Source organism: Harpia harpyja, chromosome 9 (assembly GCF_026419915.1).
Source record: "Harpia harpyja isolate bHarHar1 chromosome 9, bHarHar1 primary haplotype, whole genome shotgun sequence".
Taxonomy (NCBI): domain Eukaryota; kingdom Metazoa; phylum Chordata; class Aves; order Accipitriformes; family Accipitridae; genus Harpia; species Harpia harpyja.
The window spans coordinates 38,119,289-38,136,498 of NC_068948.1; the positions used below are offsets into that span (position 1 = coordinate 38,119,289).

Here is a 17,210-nt window from a genome sequence, read left to right on the forward strand (position 1 = left end):
TTAACAAGATTGGCTTCATTGCATGTTGGTATTTTTACGAATTGACTGTGATCTACGGATAATTTAGGCCCTGACAAACTCACTGCAAGACAAAGTGGGCTTTCTTTGACAAAGGCAGGGTGCATTTGGTAACGTCACGCTACTTCAATCCACGTACAGAGCATGTTTAAAGCTATCACACGCATACAGAATTCAAATCATACATGAAGACAATGGCTGAGTTTTTGAAACTGTGGATCAGACTTCTCCAATCTGCCTTCCTAATGCCACTGACTGCAGTAGTGCTTATCTGTGTTCTGCCAAGGCAATGTAAAAAGAAATTCAAGTTTTCAGAGACTCAATTTTTCTTCAAGCTTTCCTTTACTTTATGCAGAAATTCCATAAAAGAATGAATGTTCCTGTCCCCCTGATATGTCTCAGGTTTGTACTTATGACTACATTATGAGATGTTAAATTACACAGTAAAGAGAGAAATGAAGACAGTGACAGAAGGTGCCTTTATACAGGAGAAGAAGATCCTTCAGTGAAGAGACAGGTACGAATCAGAATTTGAATTTCAGAAAACTGAGGTCTGAGCTTACAGCTTGGACTCATGACTCCTCAAGGACACAAAGCAGACATGCTGTCCGGTTGCGCTTGAACTTCGGGTCAGACTTACATTTCCCATAAGCAGAAAGAGCTTTCCAGCACCAAATGGTCCCAGAGAAAGCCAGTGCTGAGCCATGAAGGGTATCTGATGAGATGAGCAGCAGGGCATGCTTCACGCTGCCTCGCAAAGAGCAGCACAGGATCATTTCTCTGCTCCTTGCATAATTTAATTATTCATTCACTACTGAAAGGCAATGAGACAAGCTGGTGGGACCCAAGTCTGGCATTTTAGGAAGCTGAAAATAAAGGAGGCTCTCCTGCAGTACTGGTGTAATGTCAGGGAAATTTCATGTTGCTATAGTTATTAACTGAAGTAAGCAGGAAAGCAGAGAAAAAATGCTTGCGTTAACATATTGCCAATTAAGAGAGCAAGCAGAGGAATTCAATGTGAAGATCTGAGTCTGGTTCCTTTAAAAGCCAAGAACTTGATTTTCATGTTTGTGTTTAAATGAGTAAAAATCCCATTTCTCACCAATACGATTTTTAGCCCGATTTGCTAGGAAAAAAACAGTTTGTGGGATCATGCTGTCTGCATTTGTCCATCAGTCTGCTTCTCTCCCTCATACCCTCCTCTCACCTCTGCTCGTTAGATTTTGAGGACTGTGTCTAATTTCAGCCAAAGCTTGGCAGACAGTCAGAGGTCTCAAAAAATTACATTTCTGCAAGTGTCACAAAAGTCGACATCTGGGAAGAAAGTGGCATTAAAATGTTCCTACTGAGAGAAGAGATTCAGTGAAACATCAAATACAAGAGACCTCTTGGAGCTATTAGGGACCACCCAAGAATTCACTTTTAGGATACCAACCCACAAGAAAGTCAGCTTTCTTGCTTTTGCTGCTCAAGGAACTAAACACTTATTTTTAGGATTAATTGTGGTAATTACTGGATGTCTAGGTCTGTTGGATGTCTGGCTGTTCTTTATATCATTGATTAACAATATCACGAGGTAAGATGCTGCATAGACTAGTCTGGACTCAGACCTCCTCAGTTAAATAGAGGACAGAGATAAAGGGAGGGGATGAAAAAAGCAGAGAGAGGAACTGGCACCACAGCTAAAGAGCAAAGGAAAGGCACACCTGGAAATAAAGCCCAGGTCTCCTAAGCCTGGGTCTTGTATTTCAGCAGCTCTAAATATTTTCTCAGAAGCTAGCACTGAAGCTGCTCCTTTAGCCCCCAGTTCCTTTTTCTGTGAGCTTACACACACTTCTTGTCAGGTGTTAGCGGCAATGATGAGAACCAGGTTAAGTGATAAAACGGCATGCTGTTTGGTCACAGGTTAGGGGATTCCTAATGAAATAATGAGGTATGTCTGTGACCTCATTTAAAACTACTTTCCCTGTAAAGATACCATGTTAAAGAAAATTCACATGGAAATGCTTGACTCGCTAAATTAGCACTTCTTCCCTTAGGAAGGGAGACACAAGACTTAGAGGTGAGGCACCATGACAGCAAGACACACCATTCCAGGGAACCCTGGCATTTATTAAGAAATTAATCCTTCTGACTGTTTATAGTAGGGATGCTTTTCTCTCCCTACCTTTGAAAGGAATATAAAGCAATGTATGATCCCAAATCCACACAGCCTCATCAGCAGAGTATCAAACAAAACCTTTTTATTTTTTTAAACAGGGAATTTATCAGTTCAGTACCTGTCAAAATACTTTGGAAATAATCAACCTCTACTTTCACAACCATATGCTGAGAAGCCATAGGCATGCAATATCATGCATCAAACAGATTAGAGGCATCTTCTTCCAGTTCAGGGACAAAAGCAAAAGATCACACGCTGCCTTCTTTTTCCAAAATAAAATTCTATCCAGAAATATCCAGTTTTGTTTTCTGATGGTACAGTGTGCAGAGAATATCTCAGCCTACCATCACATGTAGCACCGCCTAGTCATGTCTAATTGGTATTGATCCTGCATTAGCTGTCTTGTCCTTTGGGCCCGATTCTCATCTTGCTACTACAGTGCCATAAGTAGGCTATGTAAGAGACAGCTTTCACCACTTGAAATTCTGGTCCAGAATAGTTATCAACAATCTATGTTAAAATGAATTGTCAAACTGTGTTACAGGCTTTACCAAAATAACCTGTTGTACGTTGTGGTGCAATGGGGAACTCCACCTCTCCTCAGGGCTAGAGCAGTTTTAGCATGACTCATGCAGGGACCCTGATTCCAGTTCACTAATCCCACGCTCACTTCATCGACTATAAGCAACTTTAATAAGAAGAATTTTACAAAGTATTTCAGTGGTCTCATTCTTCCACAACCTCCACTATGTCTCTAAGACAGCAGTATTTGTGCTCCAGCTTCTTGTCAGTATGATTATAGGCTGAGAGATGCCTAAACAAGCAGTCCTGTACCAGATGCAGAAATGCACTCTGCAATGATCAACACCTTCTCTGAGGGCTGCGTCACTCAGCCTGTGTCCATTGGCATGCCAGGCTGCACCATCCCAGCTTCAAAGTTAGGCCATATCTTTGTACTCTCATGAATATTTCTCCTCCATTTCTGCGTATCTTCTGTTCACTCTTCTCACCGTGCAAAGAAAACTTAAAAATCTCACTTTGTGAACTTTTAGTGTGTGACAGAAAGAGGGAGACAAAGAATCCAGTTATTAGGCAGATCAGGTTCAGAATGAATCACAGAAGAAATTCTTAATTCCCTGACCTCATCCAAGAGGGCTCTCTGTAGCCTGGCTTAGAGTTTTGTAGGCCTGAAATGGGAACATGGCTGTCAATACGAGAACCATACCAAGCTGACTCTTTCAGAAAACAGAACGTTTTACATATAACCCCACTGGATACTAGCATTATAAAAGCCACTTCTGTTCCAGAATTAATTTTCTGTTGAATGAAAATGCCATTGAGCCAGATGGATCTATTACAGGAGGAGGATCGGGCTGGCGCAGGTCTAAAATCAAAGATTATTGGGTTTGTGTATTCAAAGCTTGAGTAGCTGAGAGCAAAGTGTTCAGTGCAGGTGCTGACATGTTCAGGTCTACACCTAAAGGAATATCCCAGGAAGGATATATCAAGTGAGTTTGCCAAATATTAAATTGAAGAAAAATGGGAAATTTATAATTAATACCTGCAGATCTTTTCACTGTCCCTACAATACTAGCAGTGAATAAACAAATTACATTCTTCAAGTGTTGAGAGCGCTGCAACTTCCAGCAGATGCAAAAGATCATTAAAAAGTGGGAGAAAATTCTGGTCACCAGGAAGAAATACAAAAGCAGGCTCCAGCGGAGCATTTGGCTGCCCACGTCCCTGCGATGGTGCTGGAAGTCAGAAGCCTAAATCTGCAGACCTGAATTCTGGGGATTCTCCATGTGACAGAGAAATTATGTAACAGAACTACCAAAAAAATGTGGTTTCCAAACCCAGGGTTAACACAGGCTAACACCTAAACCACTCAGCCACCCATTTTTCCAAGCCAAACCCACTCATTGCTTGTGTAAGTTGTAAGCATCAACTATTTCAGCAGTTAGGCAGCTTAGTATTAGGTTGTTTAATAACTTGAACATGATCAGCTCACTCTTACCTCATAGTCCACTCCCATCTGTTACATGGAGCCACCTGCAATCTATCATCATGTTTTAGGATTAACAGCTCTGTGCAGCAAAATCCGTTTTTCCTATTAGAGGTGTGAACAGTACCCAGCCCCTGCTCGGCACCTTCGGTATGGTGCTTGTAACACAAACAGCACAGGAATACGTAAGCCTCACTGGCCAGCTGACACCAGCACAATGGGTATCTGCATCTTTCATCAACAGGTTTGTGCTTGTGGTAGTCACCAATGGGACTGAGTTTTGCAGATGCAGAATTTTGCAGCTATCAGTAGCCTTATTTTACACATGGCTGGGTGACTAGAAATCTGCCTTACAAGGAATCTATAAAGTGACTGCAAATTTTAATCCTGAGGAAGGCTAACCTTTGGGTTATACAATGCTATTTCAATTGGGGATGTTTTTAGTCTTATCACTGTCTTCAGTTCAGCATGCACAGGAAAGAATACCACCAACCTTTTCTACAACACAAAGCTTGCTTGAAAATGAGTTAATATAACAAAAAATACATTTTTATTTACAAAAGCTTCACATCCTAGAGGCATATGAAAGCTGTAGAAAAAATAAACTCAATTTCTAAAAGGGCAGTAAGGCCCCACTGCCAAATAAAATACAAAACCAGCGTAAAGAATCCAAATGAAAAACAACCAATTAACCCTATCACCCCACCAAAAATGCCAGAGACAAAACGAGGAGCAAATTTCTCCAGTATTGCAGGAGAGGGCTTTCCAGCCGTCATGGTGGATACCTTCCAAGAAAAATAAGCTCCTGTGCAACAAAGCCCCTTTTGCTTTGTAAATGGTACGGCAGTACCTCGGCTAGGATGCTAGTCTGGGCTGTGGGAAACAGGAATTGGAGACTGTGTGTGACCTTGCACCATTTCCTTTTCTTGATGCATTCCACAGTGCTCTAACATACTGAGGATAACTCCCAGGTGCTAGCATCTGGGGTCCAAGCTGAGTGCTTGCAGGAAGGACCTGCCCTCCCTCCAGGGAGTGATCAAACCTTTGGCTGAGGCTCAGGATGGGGCTAGTCAACAGAGGATACTGAAAGGGGGGGAATGAAAAGTCCCATCCTTGCTTTGAAGTCTGAAAACATTTGCCCACATAAGACCCACAGCTCTAAAGAATGCAGCAGAGGTCTTATTCTTCACCTAAAGGAAAGGGAAAGTTATATGATCCTCCTTTTGTTTTTATTTTTTAAACAATATACTAATGGTTAAAGCATTCAGCTTGACGTAGGTAATCCATATGCATTTAATTGCATATGCACACTGAAAATACTTATTCAATCAAATCCTAAGGAAAAGCCTAGTCTTAGATCCCAGTTAGATTCTGTGAGTTAGGCACCAATTTGCCCAGCACTATCAAACTGAGACAAAAATTATCATAGGCATAAGCAGATCTCAAAGGTCGAAAGTGAAGGGCTTCTACCATGCAGGCACTGACTGAGGGATGGGGGAGCTATGTCCATGGGAGCACAGGCAGTAGCTGAGGCATGGGGGGTTGTGTCCAGCAGCGTACGTAACAGACATGGTGTGAGAAGAAGATTCGGGTTTGCTCCATGATAGGTAGATAGTACTGTGCAGTGTTGTGGAAACAGATAAATCAATCTCTGAAGAAAGCTTGCTCAGATACCAGGAGCAAGAGAGCCACGATAAGGCTGCTAATCTCATCTCCTGGTCTGTGTACCTCTTTTTGCAAAGTGCAAACTGGAGCCAAACAGTGCAAACACAGAAGCAATCAAAGACTCCAGTAGTGGGGGTCAGAGGTAGAAACACAAAGCTCACCAGACCTATACTAGAAAGGGGAATCACTCCAAAACCTTCAAGGAGGAAGGATACTGTTCTCAACCATACTAAAGCAGTACAGGGACACAGCACGAATTCATCCTTTATACTACATATACATCATCATAACTAGCCAATATACTCTTCATCCTGTGACAGAAGTACCTTCATTTGGCCAAATTTACTACTGGAGTTACTAGGCTGATAACCACTGGCTGTGCTGATGCTTCTGGACCAATAGCATGGATGAATTTAGACAACTGACTTCAATAGGACTAAGTGCATAGGTGAGCTGAGGAAAATTTGGATCATTGCTGCAGGCGTAAAAACCTATTTGAGCAAGTTACCTCATCCAACCAGCAATATCTATCACTATCCACACAACGCGCTGCTGACAGCAGAACAGAGGTTGGCAGGATCTGCGTTTTGCTTAGAAAGCAGTGTTGGATTTGTACCTGACTTAGATTCCGGACTAAACGCAACGGCTGACTGTATCACAGACACGATTTTTAACAGTCCTCCCCAGGAACAAAAACTAGTAACACACTGGTAATCCCAGAGAGACCAGCTCTGTGCTTCACGAGTCTATGAAGTCTATGACGGAGGATACCCCTCACAGGTATCTCTGCATAGTTTAACACAGCCCTGTGTGAACCTCTGTGGTAGTACTTGTGTTTCACAGTGTCTGAATATTTGAAGAACTTCACAGAGGAGAGAGACCTGGCAGGATCCATTTTCTTCCCTGATCAGTTTATCAGACATTAAAGCCTAGTTGAGAGACTTTTTATGCTGCTTGTACCAGCCGGTGATTCAAATGCAACTCTAGCAAACCTGGTTTGAGTCATGCCTTATAAAGCATGTGAGACCCTTACACTAGCAAGTACTTATTCTCATGAGTACTCCAGTAAAGACAACTGGATTGCCTGTATAAGTAGCTCTGAAATATAAGTAAAAGGTAGATAATCGAGTTCCATGGCTGCCTTTTGCCTACACAGGCTCAGATTTTCTCCTCTCCCTCCTGCCACAGGTAATTGCCTGAAGAGGGCAAAGCAGTGGTTTGTACAGCCAAGGAATTGTCCTCCTGGAGTGGAGTCCAGTGGCATACAGATAACAAAGGCCTTTACATCAGCAGCTTCTTTCCACAGACATGTTTTGGCCTTGCAGAGAGGAAGGAGGCGTCGGGAATCTGTTGGGAGATAGCATGGCTTTTGCCAGTGCTACACTATTTTACAGTGGCTCTTCAGCCCAAGGGAGATACTGGCATTACAGCAGCCTCTCAGGCATTTGCTCTAACATTTATTTAGCCCAGGAGGTTAAGACGGAAGCAAATGCATTAGAGAATCCCAGAGGCCCAACATGTTCCTTTGTATTTTCATCCACTGAGTTTGGGTTATTTAGATGTGATTTTCAAATGATGCTGTGAAATAGGTAACCCTCTCCTGTAGTATTATGGCATCAGATACCTCTGCCAGACAGAACCATTTTTAAGTAGCAGTGCTTAGAGAAGCTCTTTTAAAAAACATTTCCTTGGTTTAGTTTTCTTAATCATTGCCCATTCTCCCAGGATGACATGTAAATTACAGCTCAAGTATTAAAAGTATAAATCAGACTGTGGTGGCAAGTGAAAGGGCTTCTAGAGAACAACTCCATAGGAGGTGGTGCAAGGCTTAAAATATTCAGAAATCTATATTCTCACCTTTTCTAAAAAGGTTTTGCTCATTTACTTAGATAACTCCTCAGCCCCTGACAAAACTATGCGTCCACACTGCTCATGATGACAAAGCAGAATCAGTCTATTGTCTTCTCAGCTATCTACCCTGCAGCTGCCCTCAGACTCTCCTCCAAAGCCTGTAATCAAGGAAATACTTAAAAAAAAAAAAAAAGTACATATATATATTAGGCCTTTTGCCATTTGTCAGAGATTCCCCAAACTGGCCCTTTTCTACTGAATTGTTTCACTAAGGACCCCCCTCGCTGAGGATACAAAACAATTCATGGTCCTAGGCTCATCCTTGGCTTGAGAGCAGATCCCTCAGAACAAGTCATCCAAATAAAATAAAGGGGGAGGTAAGTAGCCACATCTGCTTCGCAAGTCTGGGCAGAGTGTACAGAGAGTAACTTAGCCTGATGGCAAACAGCAAGTGGGTTTACTTTACCCTGAGGACATCCATTTCTTCCTCTTACTAGAAGACCAACAAACTTGTCTATCTATAGACATTGAAGGGAGCCCTCTCAACGCACATTTCAGCAAGATGACATAAGCAGCATAAACAAACACACACAATTATTCAAAAATGAAACTGGGGGGTAAGGAGGGGTAGGAAAGTGGTGTGGGCGCTCCTCTGGATGTTCCACTGGATTTCCCACAGAAAGTGCTGCTGCGCTGTCTTTCCATGCATAGCAATGAGTCTGAGTTAGCTAAACCAGGTGAAATAAAAAGCTAGTGCAAAGAACCGCAGAAGCACAAGCCCACTTCCCTCATTGTGGGAGGAGAATATCAAACAGAGAGATAAGAAAGCAGAACTCAGCTCCAAAATACCACTTCCTTGGACATCTACAGACTTGCATATACACACACAGCTCACTCCATTTAGATCTACACCAGATCACAGGTGTGACATCACTTCAGCAAGCCAACTGGTGAAGCTCAACTTGAAAAAAGGACCATTTTGCCACAAATACTAATCCCATCCTCAATTCTCTCTGTTTTAGAGGACCTCTTGTTGATGCAAATGAAGGCCCTTTCCTGCTGCTTCAGAGTTCAAAAAACCAAGGCCAGAGAAGTCATACAGATTATCCATGCCGTACTCTTGTATGCTACCAGTGCGGATACTGTGGGCAATGAAAGAAGACGGGACAGAAATCAGAGGTAAGCCAACACTGAAAAGATGAAGCCTATCAAGCTTTGAAGCTATCTTCAGCAGGTGAAACTCCATACTCTTCAGCGTACTAGAGAGTTTGCAACTAAGAACTCGAAAGCCTAGCACATTAGACTGAGAAATAAATTACAGAACCAAGTTTGTCACCTTCATCCCCAGCAGTACTATCATGCGTTTAAACTCAAAGTAACCCCAGCTAAATGAGAGGACCCGAGACCAAGTTGCAGCACGCTGCTCCCTGATTACTCCCTTCTGTTCTGTAAGTCAAGCAAATCTTGGCTGAGGAGATAGCCTTGCTACAGGTAATTTTTATGCTCTTTTTATGTCCTACAGGACCTGCTGAATAACCAGCAAGTGTCAGTTGTGCTGTAGCTTGTCTCTAAAACTGTCTGGGAAACCTGGATATTCCAGAACACCTGAAACGATAAAAAATATAGGGCAAAAAGACAATTTTTAATCTGTTTGCATCTGCCGTGCTGTCCTTGAAATGGGTTTTGCCTCCACCTAGAGGCTTCCAGATATTCACAGCCACTTCCATGGCACCATAGCCATGGGTTTTAGACAAAGCAGACACAAGTCATATATACATCCAGTTAGCACTTGGCTGCTTTAGCTCTGTGCTCTCAGGAGAAGATGACTTTAGGTCAGTGGGAGCATCTCTATCTGGCTTTCATTCTCAAAAGCTAAAGTTCTCTTATTTCAGAGGACAGTTTTGATCAATAGGACTACAACAAGGTTGTAAGCTGCTCTGCTGTCACTGGCTTGCTTCCTTCCTGTTATCCAGAACATCACAGGCTCTTTTTCTTTTCTCCCCCCTCCGCCCCCTTCAGTTTGTTAGTTTAAACTAAGCGATGGAAATGACTACCAAGTGAAACCCCACCAATAATAACAATAATAAAAAGTATGCCAAGTATACTGAGAAAGAGAGACTGAGTATCCATTAGTAAGGTTAGAGAGGCATTAATAAAAGGAAGATTTGTTAAACATGACTCATTTCTTTTCCTTCCTTTCATAAATCTTATTATTTCCTTGGAGAACAGCCATGCACTCAGTGGCTGGGACCGCACTGTTAAATGATGCTCTTGGTTTAACTACTACCTGCCTTTACTTACTAAAATAATCAAATAAACACACCCCCCCACTCCAAACTCAAAAAACAACCCCACCTCCCACTATCAAGGGTATTAAGTTAAAGCCAGGTTTTCTAATCCTCTAAACCTGTGTGGTGGTTATAGATGTGCAACAACTACACTGCAGCTCTTCACTAGTAAGATGACAGACCCATATTTGCTTTTCCAACTCCAGCCACATCTACAAAGAAATGGAAAGAAACAGAACTGGAATACCTCCTAAAGGGCAACAAAGCCAACACGAGTCAAAGATTTTCTTTCCACCTCTGTAAACATTGCCTTTAATCCTATACAGTACAAATGATTCAGGTTCTACACAAATAAGTGAGTCAGTGATAAAATTACCACATGATTTTTCTGTCAAAATAAGCTTTCTTCCCAGCTACAAACGCAAAAAGCAGAAACATTACATAAAAAAAATAGTTACCAGTATATGAAACACAGAATACAGGGAGAGACTTTAAAATCACTGATGTGCTGCTGGAATGGAGACATATTTTTTGTATTTGTTGGTATTTTGAAGACCTGAATGCAATTTTGGCTGTTTTACAAAAGAGATTTACCCTCTTTTTTCTACCAAACTTTTAGAACTTTTCTTCCTAAAGTGTCTAAATAGAGTAATACTATTTCAAATATTACCTTATATATTTATAGGGGCTACCTAAATATTAACTCATGATGTTTTCTTCCCTTACTTTGGGGAATACAACCTTGGCCTTGCTGAGAGCACTGATTATGAGTTTCCTCAGCTACATAAATCAAGATTAACACAGCTAACACCAATGTGAAGTGGAAATCAGTCTTTTGGACTTGACCATCACTTTGCAATACAGAAGGTCAGGCCTGTAACAATGGTTACTTACCTAACCTTGAGTAACTGATCCAGAACAATTGGAAATACTTGTTAGGCGCTGTGTGGTAAACTGATAAACTGCAGCCTAACTTAAAAAAAAAAAAAAAAAAAAAAAAAGTTTATATTTTTCACTCCTGCCTTCACTAGGCCCAACCTTGCATTTCTTAAAACAATCCTCAAAATGAGACTGCATGAAGAAGCCACTCACTAGGACAAGGAAAGCACATGGCTGAGAGCAAGCCCTACAAGTAAGTTGATATTTTGTCAGATGCATGTTAACATCAGACCATAAACAAATTAAATAGAAATAGTTACAACATGAGAATCTGTATGTGGGTATGAGAAGGTGCAGTTTCATTAATGCAAGGCTAGCAGTCACACTTACTCTTCCCCCATGCACATGTGGTTTTACCTCTCTTCTGTGCAAAGAAATTACTCTTCAGCTGAAAGCTGCCAGCTGTAAAAGCTTCTTTTTGATAAATCAGATGTGGACATTCGCATGATTCACTTGCAGCCTGTTCCCAACCCTTATTTTCGATATGGAAATTTGGAACCATTTTCAACCAGTCCCAAGCCTATGAAGAATAAACTGTCCTTTTAAAAATACTACTGTACCTTTTAAGTATGCAGATTGCCAGGCTGAATTTTAAATGCAATCACTTTGCTTCCAGTACACTCTAAAAATCAGGAGTCACAGTCTGCATGAATCAGTCCTCTGCACCTAGGACCTGCTATTTCCATCATTTTAAGTCTGTGTGCTGCAATTATGTGAATTGTCCACTTTTTTTCCCCAGCCTCCTCCATGAAATGCATATGCAATATAAAACCCATTTATCATACTGGAAATTGCTGTTGTATTTAATCTTCCCAAAGAGAGCAAAATCAAATTATTATGTGTAAAGAATGATAATCTGTCAAATTCAAGGGAATACTCCAAACTTATCCCTCCACGTCTGCAATAGAACAGGTCAAATAGGTCTAATGTAGAAGACATGGGTAGGAAGACATGATGTGAGCATACATAATGAGAAGACGAAAACTCTCTTAATCTTTGCAGATTGAATGAAATCTAATTACATGCTGTATTGATTGTTGTGTATTACTGGAAAGAGACAGTGAAAAGGGAAAAAGGCAATTACAGTGAAATTGTAGTCTGACCCTTCAATTGCTTTTGGCATGAAAGGTTATGCTCTACTTGGGGCATCAGAAATTCTTTATCCTCTATGGTAAATCATTAGCAACAGACTCAGATGCAAACTGATTAGGGGAAAAATTCAGTCAATTAAATCTTTTTTATTTTTTCCCCTTTACAAAGAATAGAGGCAAAGGAAGAAAACACCAAGGTGTTATCATTATGCCATTTCATGAATTGCTACTAAGTGTATCTGGTATTAGTACTGTGTTGACTGACAATAAATCATATTCATCAACAGAAATACCATAGTAAAAATGAAAAAATATATAGATTCATGAACTAGATCTAGAATAACATTTATTTTGAAAAACTGAGTTATACCCAAAGTCAAATATTAAGAGGTAATATAAAGTTTCACCAAGGAAATTCCACAGACACATTTAATTGCTTTCCTTTCCCTTTGCATTCTCCGTTCATTTACTTCCACCAAAATCAGCAGCAACTGAGCATAAAGAAAGCTTTCAGAAATACTATTTTTCTAAGTTGATAGAAAACCAAAGCACGAGCCAACTGAAAACAATTGTTTGGGTGTATGTCAGCACGACTGCAGGGAATCATGGCAATTCTCATTCATTCTATTCTAAAAATTCTTGTTCTGCCAAAGATAATTGCAAGGACCAGCTTTCTACTGACTTTCATGCATGGTCCTCTACATCCTACACACACCTCCGCAGGCATTGTATGCACAGTTTTTATTCAGACTGAAAAGTTAATGGGTTCTCTAGTGATCAGTTTTAGGTTGAGTCTTGGAACACTTGTAACATTACTGCTTGTGTTTATTTTTCCTTGCAGACGGTACACTTTCAAATAACATTTCTTTGATTGCATGCAAACAAATAAGTGTGACAGAAACAAAATTCTGTATAGCTGCAGCTGCAGGGCTGGTCTCTCACGGAAGTGTCTTTCTATTGCACTGGATCTTCAACAGAGTCTCTAGAAAACCCAGGTAAGGTCTTACCAGTTTAGGACTAACTAATCCACATAGAAGAGAAAGATAAAATAAAAGAACACTGAGACTTTATTACCAAAAATATAAGATACTTAATAGGTGGCTCTAAATTTGCTGATCTCAAAACAGAAAGAACCAAGAGTAGAAAATTGAAATACTGATCTGGGCAGACCTACCATAACGATAACATTGAGCTGGACTCAAACTCCTGGTGCTTGCAGGAGTTCTGGGTATGCAAGGAATTCATACTCCTTATGAGTAAAATCCATCTGCCCATGTCTGTCTCTCCATCAAGGGTGACTTTGACCTGCCTCATGAAAAAGTAACATCCAAGAAGGCCTCACATGGCTCACTAACCTTGTGATAAAGCAGTATACACGATAATGTCTGAGAAACCTCACTCGACATTAGGATGAAACTGCATGGCTCCAGAGCAGACAGAGTGCTTCTCTAATACCAGTCTTTCTGTGAGACATGGTAGGGCATTGTCACAGGCAGGCTCCCTTGAATCTCAATGCTGCTAGAGCAGCATTATGCCCATTAACGGCATAAGTAATGAGTCATGATATTAAAAACGGAACACCAGCGAGCTAAAGCCAAACACAGATGCTTGATCCTGATTTCACTTACAGAGATGCAACTCTGATGATTTCAGTGGAGCACCTCCTAATTTTTTATGACTTTTTGATTTTGCTGCCCAGGATGGAAGAAAAAAAAAAAAAAAAGAAGAAGAAGAAAGCAACAAAGTATTTTTTTCACAATGATGATGAAAAAATTAATCTGTGTTAATGTACCACTGTGTAATAAAAAAACCCAACTGTGTTAGAGACAAACTGAAGGGAAATGAATAGGAAATTTGAACAGCTCAGCTTGAAAAACTTTCTGTATTTTCCTGCATAAGAACTTTCAAGAAGAAGAAACTGCCTGCAGTGTTTATTATGACCTGAAGAAGCAACGTAACATTTAAGTTCAAGTAATTTCACTATGAAGTTCCATATCCAACAAACCAAATGAAAGAAGAAGAAGAAAAAGGTCCCGAAAATAGAGGCATACTTAACAGAGAACTTCCTGTTCACTGTGAAGCCACAGTCTTTACGTGCAATGGTACCTGCCTACTACATTAAGGACCCCTGCTGATTCTCCAGGGGATGCTACACTGAGATGAACCCTGAGCAGGTAAATCCTACACAAAGTCTCACCTATGAACACCACCAAGAACAAATCAACTTGGGCTAAAAAAAACCATTCAGCTGAGCTATGATGGATATAGCTTGGGGACTGATCTAATTCAGTTTGGGAACTCTATGGCTTTGTTGAATTTGGGAGGAGGTTTTCCCTCTTAAATCTTACATTCTTCAAAACTGCTCTGGAATACAGTTAGGAAACACAGCTGTTGACACTTTGCCTCTAATTCATGAATGTGTATTTTTGTGACTAACACCCACACTCCACATCCCCTTCTCTCTTCCCCGTTTTATACAGATGAGTGCATAAGGGAATGCCTGTTCCATAACACTTGCTGGCATAGACTGCATATTACCATAACAGTCTAACCTACTTAGATTCATACAGTCATTCAGAAAGTAGGAATAGGAAATACACTTTATCCTAACCCTCCTATTTGTCTGCATTTTGAGATGACAGTAGCCTTTGTTAAATCAATGTTACGAGTAAGATTTTCACAAGCAGCCTAGAAGCACGTTTGGTATACTTAAACATATCTACACTGGAAGTTTTATTTGGTGCTAGACACTAATTGTTACATTTATATTATAATTTCATGTAAAAGTTTACTCCTTCAGCCTCTTCTTGTCCAAAGCACTGATGTATTTAATCACATACTCATTTCTTTGATGTTCCACATGTAAAACTTTACGAATCTGTGCAAATACAAATGCACTTGTTTTGAAGAATTAGTTTCTATATGAAATGTTAGCTGTCCTAAACAACTTTTATAGCTTAGCCTGTTCTAACTGCCATGGAAGGGCTCTTTGCTTACCTACCAAGATTTTTCAACCCTAGTGAATTAGAACAGAATGTCATAAAAAGAAGTGGTGGATGCTTCCCCTCCTCACCATAGATAATACCAAATTTAAATGGCAAAGACATTTAAATAGACCATTAAAGGTACACAGCGTAAGAACTCAGTAGAATGTTTCTGAAGTAGTTCTGAGACCAAATATGTGACTTCCAGCTATAACCTAACAACGTATTTGCTATACAAACACCTACCCATGCAGAGTTAATACATCCAGGCGAACTGTAAAACCTGGTACAGTTCGTAGGGACTTCCACCAATCCTAAACCCATGAACTCTGCAGCCTCCTTAACTTTGCCTCTATTGAGGAAGTCCTGACTTTAGACCGAGAGTTGGCGGGGGTGGGGGGGGATGAACAAATCCCTCCAGCAAAGCCCTGCAGCCAGCTCTTTCCCTTCCTTTTCAGCTCTTTAGCAGCAGGGTCAGTGCGCATGGTGCCCTGGCTTCCCTCCCCAGCGGGCGGGCGCTTCGGGTGCTCTTCCCCAATCTGCGGCACCCTCCCAGGACACGGGGCACCGCGGGACTGGTGCCGTGTCCCCTCCCAGCCCTCCGTACCATTTAGCTGGTTGTAGACCACTTCCTCCAGGTGGTCCAGGCGCTGCAGGATGGACTCCCTGTCGGCCAGGCTGCCCACCTTGGCGCCGCGGCTCCTGGCCCGGCGGTCCGCGCTCCGGACGATCTGCACCAGCTCCTGGGAGCGGTCCTGGATCCTGCAGTAGACGGAGAAGAGGATGATGCCCACGAAGACCAAGATGTTCACCGTCAACAAAGTTTTGATTTTCCGTGCCACCGCCATGGGAGCCGCCGGCGCGGTGGCGGGGGGCACATCAAGGCGCGGCGCGGCCGGCGGCCTCGCGGCCACCCGGCGACGGGGCGCGCCCCGGGGCGCGGAGCGGCGCGGAGAAGCGCGGAGAGGCGCGGAGCGGAGCGGAGCTGTCCTTCAGCACCGCCGCGCCGCTCCCCGCCCGGCGCCCGCCTTCGCCCCGCGGGGGCCGCGCCGCGGCGGGCTGGGCGGCATGGAGCGGGGGGGCCGCGCAGGGAGCGCGGGGCGCGGAGCCGAGCCGCTGCTGCCTGCGGAGGAGCCGCCGCCGCCGCCGCTTCTCCTCCCCCGGCGGCTCCCGCTCGCCCGCCCTCGCTCTCCGCCGCCCCAAACGCAGAGCGCCGGTGCGGAGTGACGTGCTCCGGGGGATCTCATCTACATGCACACGGTGGAGCCGCCGTGCCGTTCCGTGCCGCGCCGCCCCGCCTCGCCCGCGGCTCCCCGCCCCGCATCCCGGCCCTGCCGGGGGCCGCCGCCCGCCCCCGGGCCCTGCGCGGTGCAGCCCCGGCACTCGCCGCTGGATTTCAGCACGACGGATCGGGGAACGAGCCAGGGGAGTTGCGTGCTTCTCTCCCACGGAAGACACCCGTGGCCATTTTCTCTTCATTGGCCACGTAGAGGGCCCTTATCCTGCCCAAGCATCACTACAGGCAGCTCCTGAGAATGGACAGGACGAAGATTGTCCTCGTCTATGGCTGCAGCCCCTGGCAGTGAGATGATGCCCCACCTGCCTCACCCCTGGAAATAAGCTGAAACAAGTTCACATGCTCCCAGCAAGAGGGAGAGCTGGTAACACGCTCTCAGCTCCACGGGTTTCCCAGCAGCCAAAGTACAACACTGGCTAGTGAACCTACCTGGAGGTCACATGGCTGGCACCACATCCACATGTGAGGGAAGTTCTTGCCAAGCATACACAGACTCATAGAACAGTTTGGGCCGGAAGGGACCTTTAAAGGTCATCTAGTCCAACCCTCCTGCAGTGAGCAGGGACATCTTCAACTAGATCAGATTGCTCAGAGACTCATCCAACCTGCCCTTGAATGTTTGCAGGGATGGGGCATCTACCACTTCTCTGGGCAACCTGTGCCACTGTTTCACCACCCTCACAGTAAAAAAATTCTTCCTTATATCTAGTCTAAATCTACCCTCTTTTAGTTTAAAACCATTACCCCTTGTCCTATCACAATGGGCCCTGCTAAAAAGTTTGTCCCTGTCTTTCTTGTAGGCCCTCTTGAAGTACTGGAAGGCTGCTATAAGGTCTCCCTGGAGCCTTCTCTTCTCCAGGTTGAACGACCCCAATTCTCTCGAGAAGCCTGTCTTCATAGGAGAGGTGCTC

General features: G+C 43.1%; 1 protein-coding gene across 1 annotated transcript in view; it reads right to left on the reverse strand.

Annotated features, from left to right (window-relative positions):
• Positions 1-16,278, reverse strand: part of GALNT9 (polypeptide N-acetylgalactosaminyltransferase 9) — a 161,602-nt gene extending 145,324 nt beyond the window's left edge. The window contains exon 1 of the mRNA XM_052797384.1: positions 15,610-16,278. Within this exon, the coding sequence (XP_052653344.1) occupies positions 15,610-15,850 (241 nt within the window). The 5' untranslated portion in view covers positions 15,851-16,278. The remainder of the gene's footprint in view (positions 1-15,609) is intronic.
• Between the last annotated feature and the right edge of the window lie 932 nt (positions 16,279-17,210).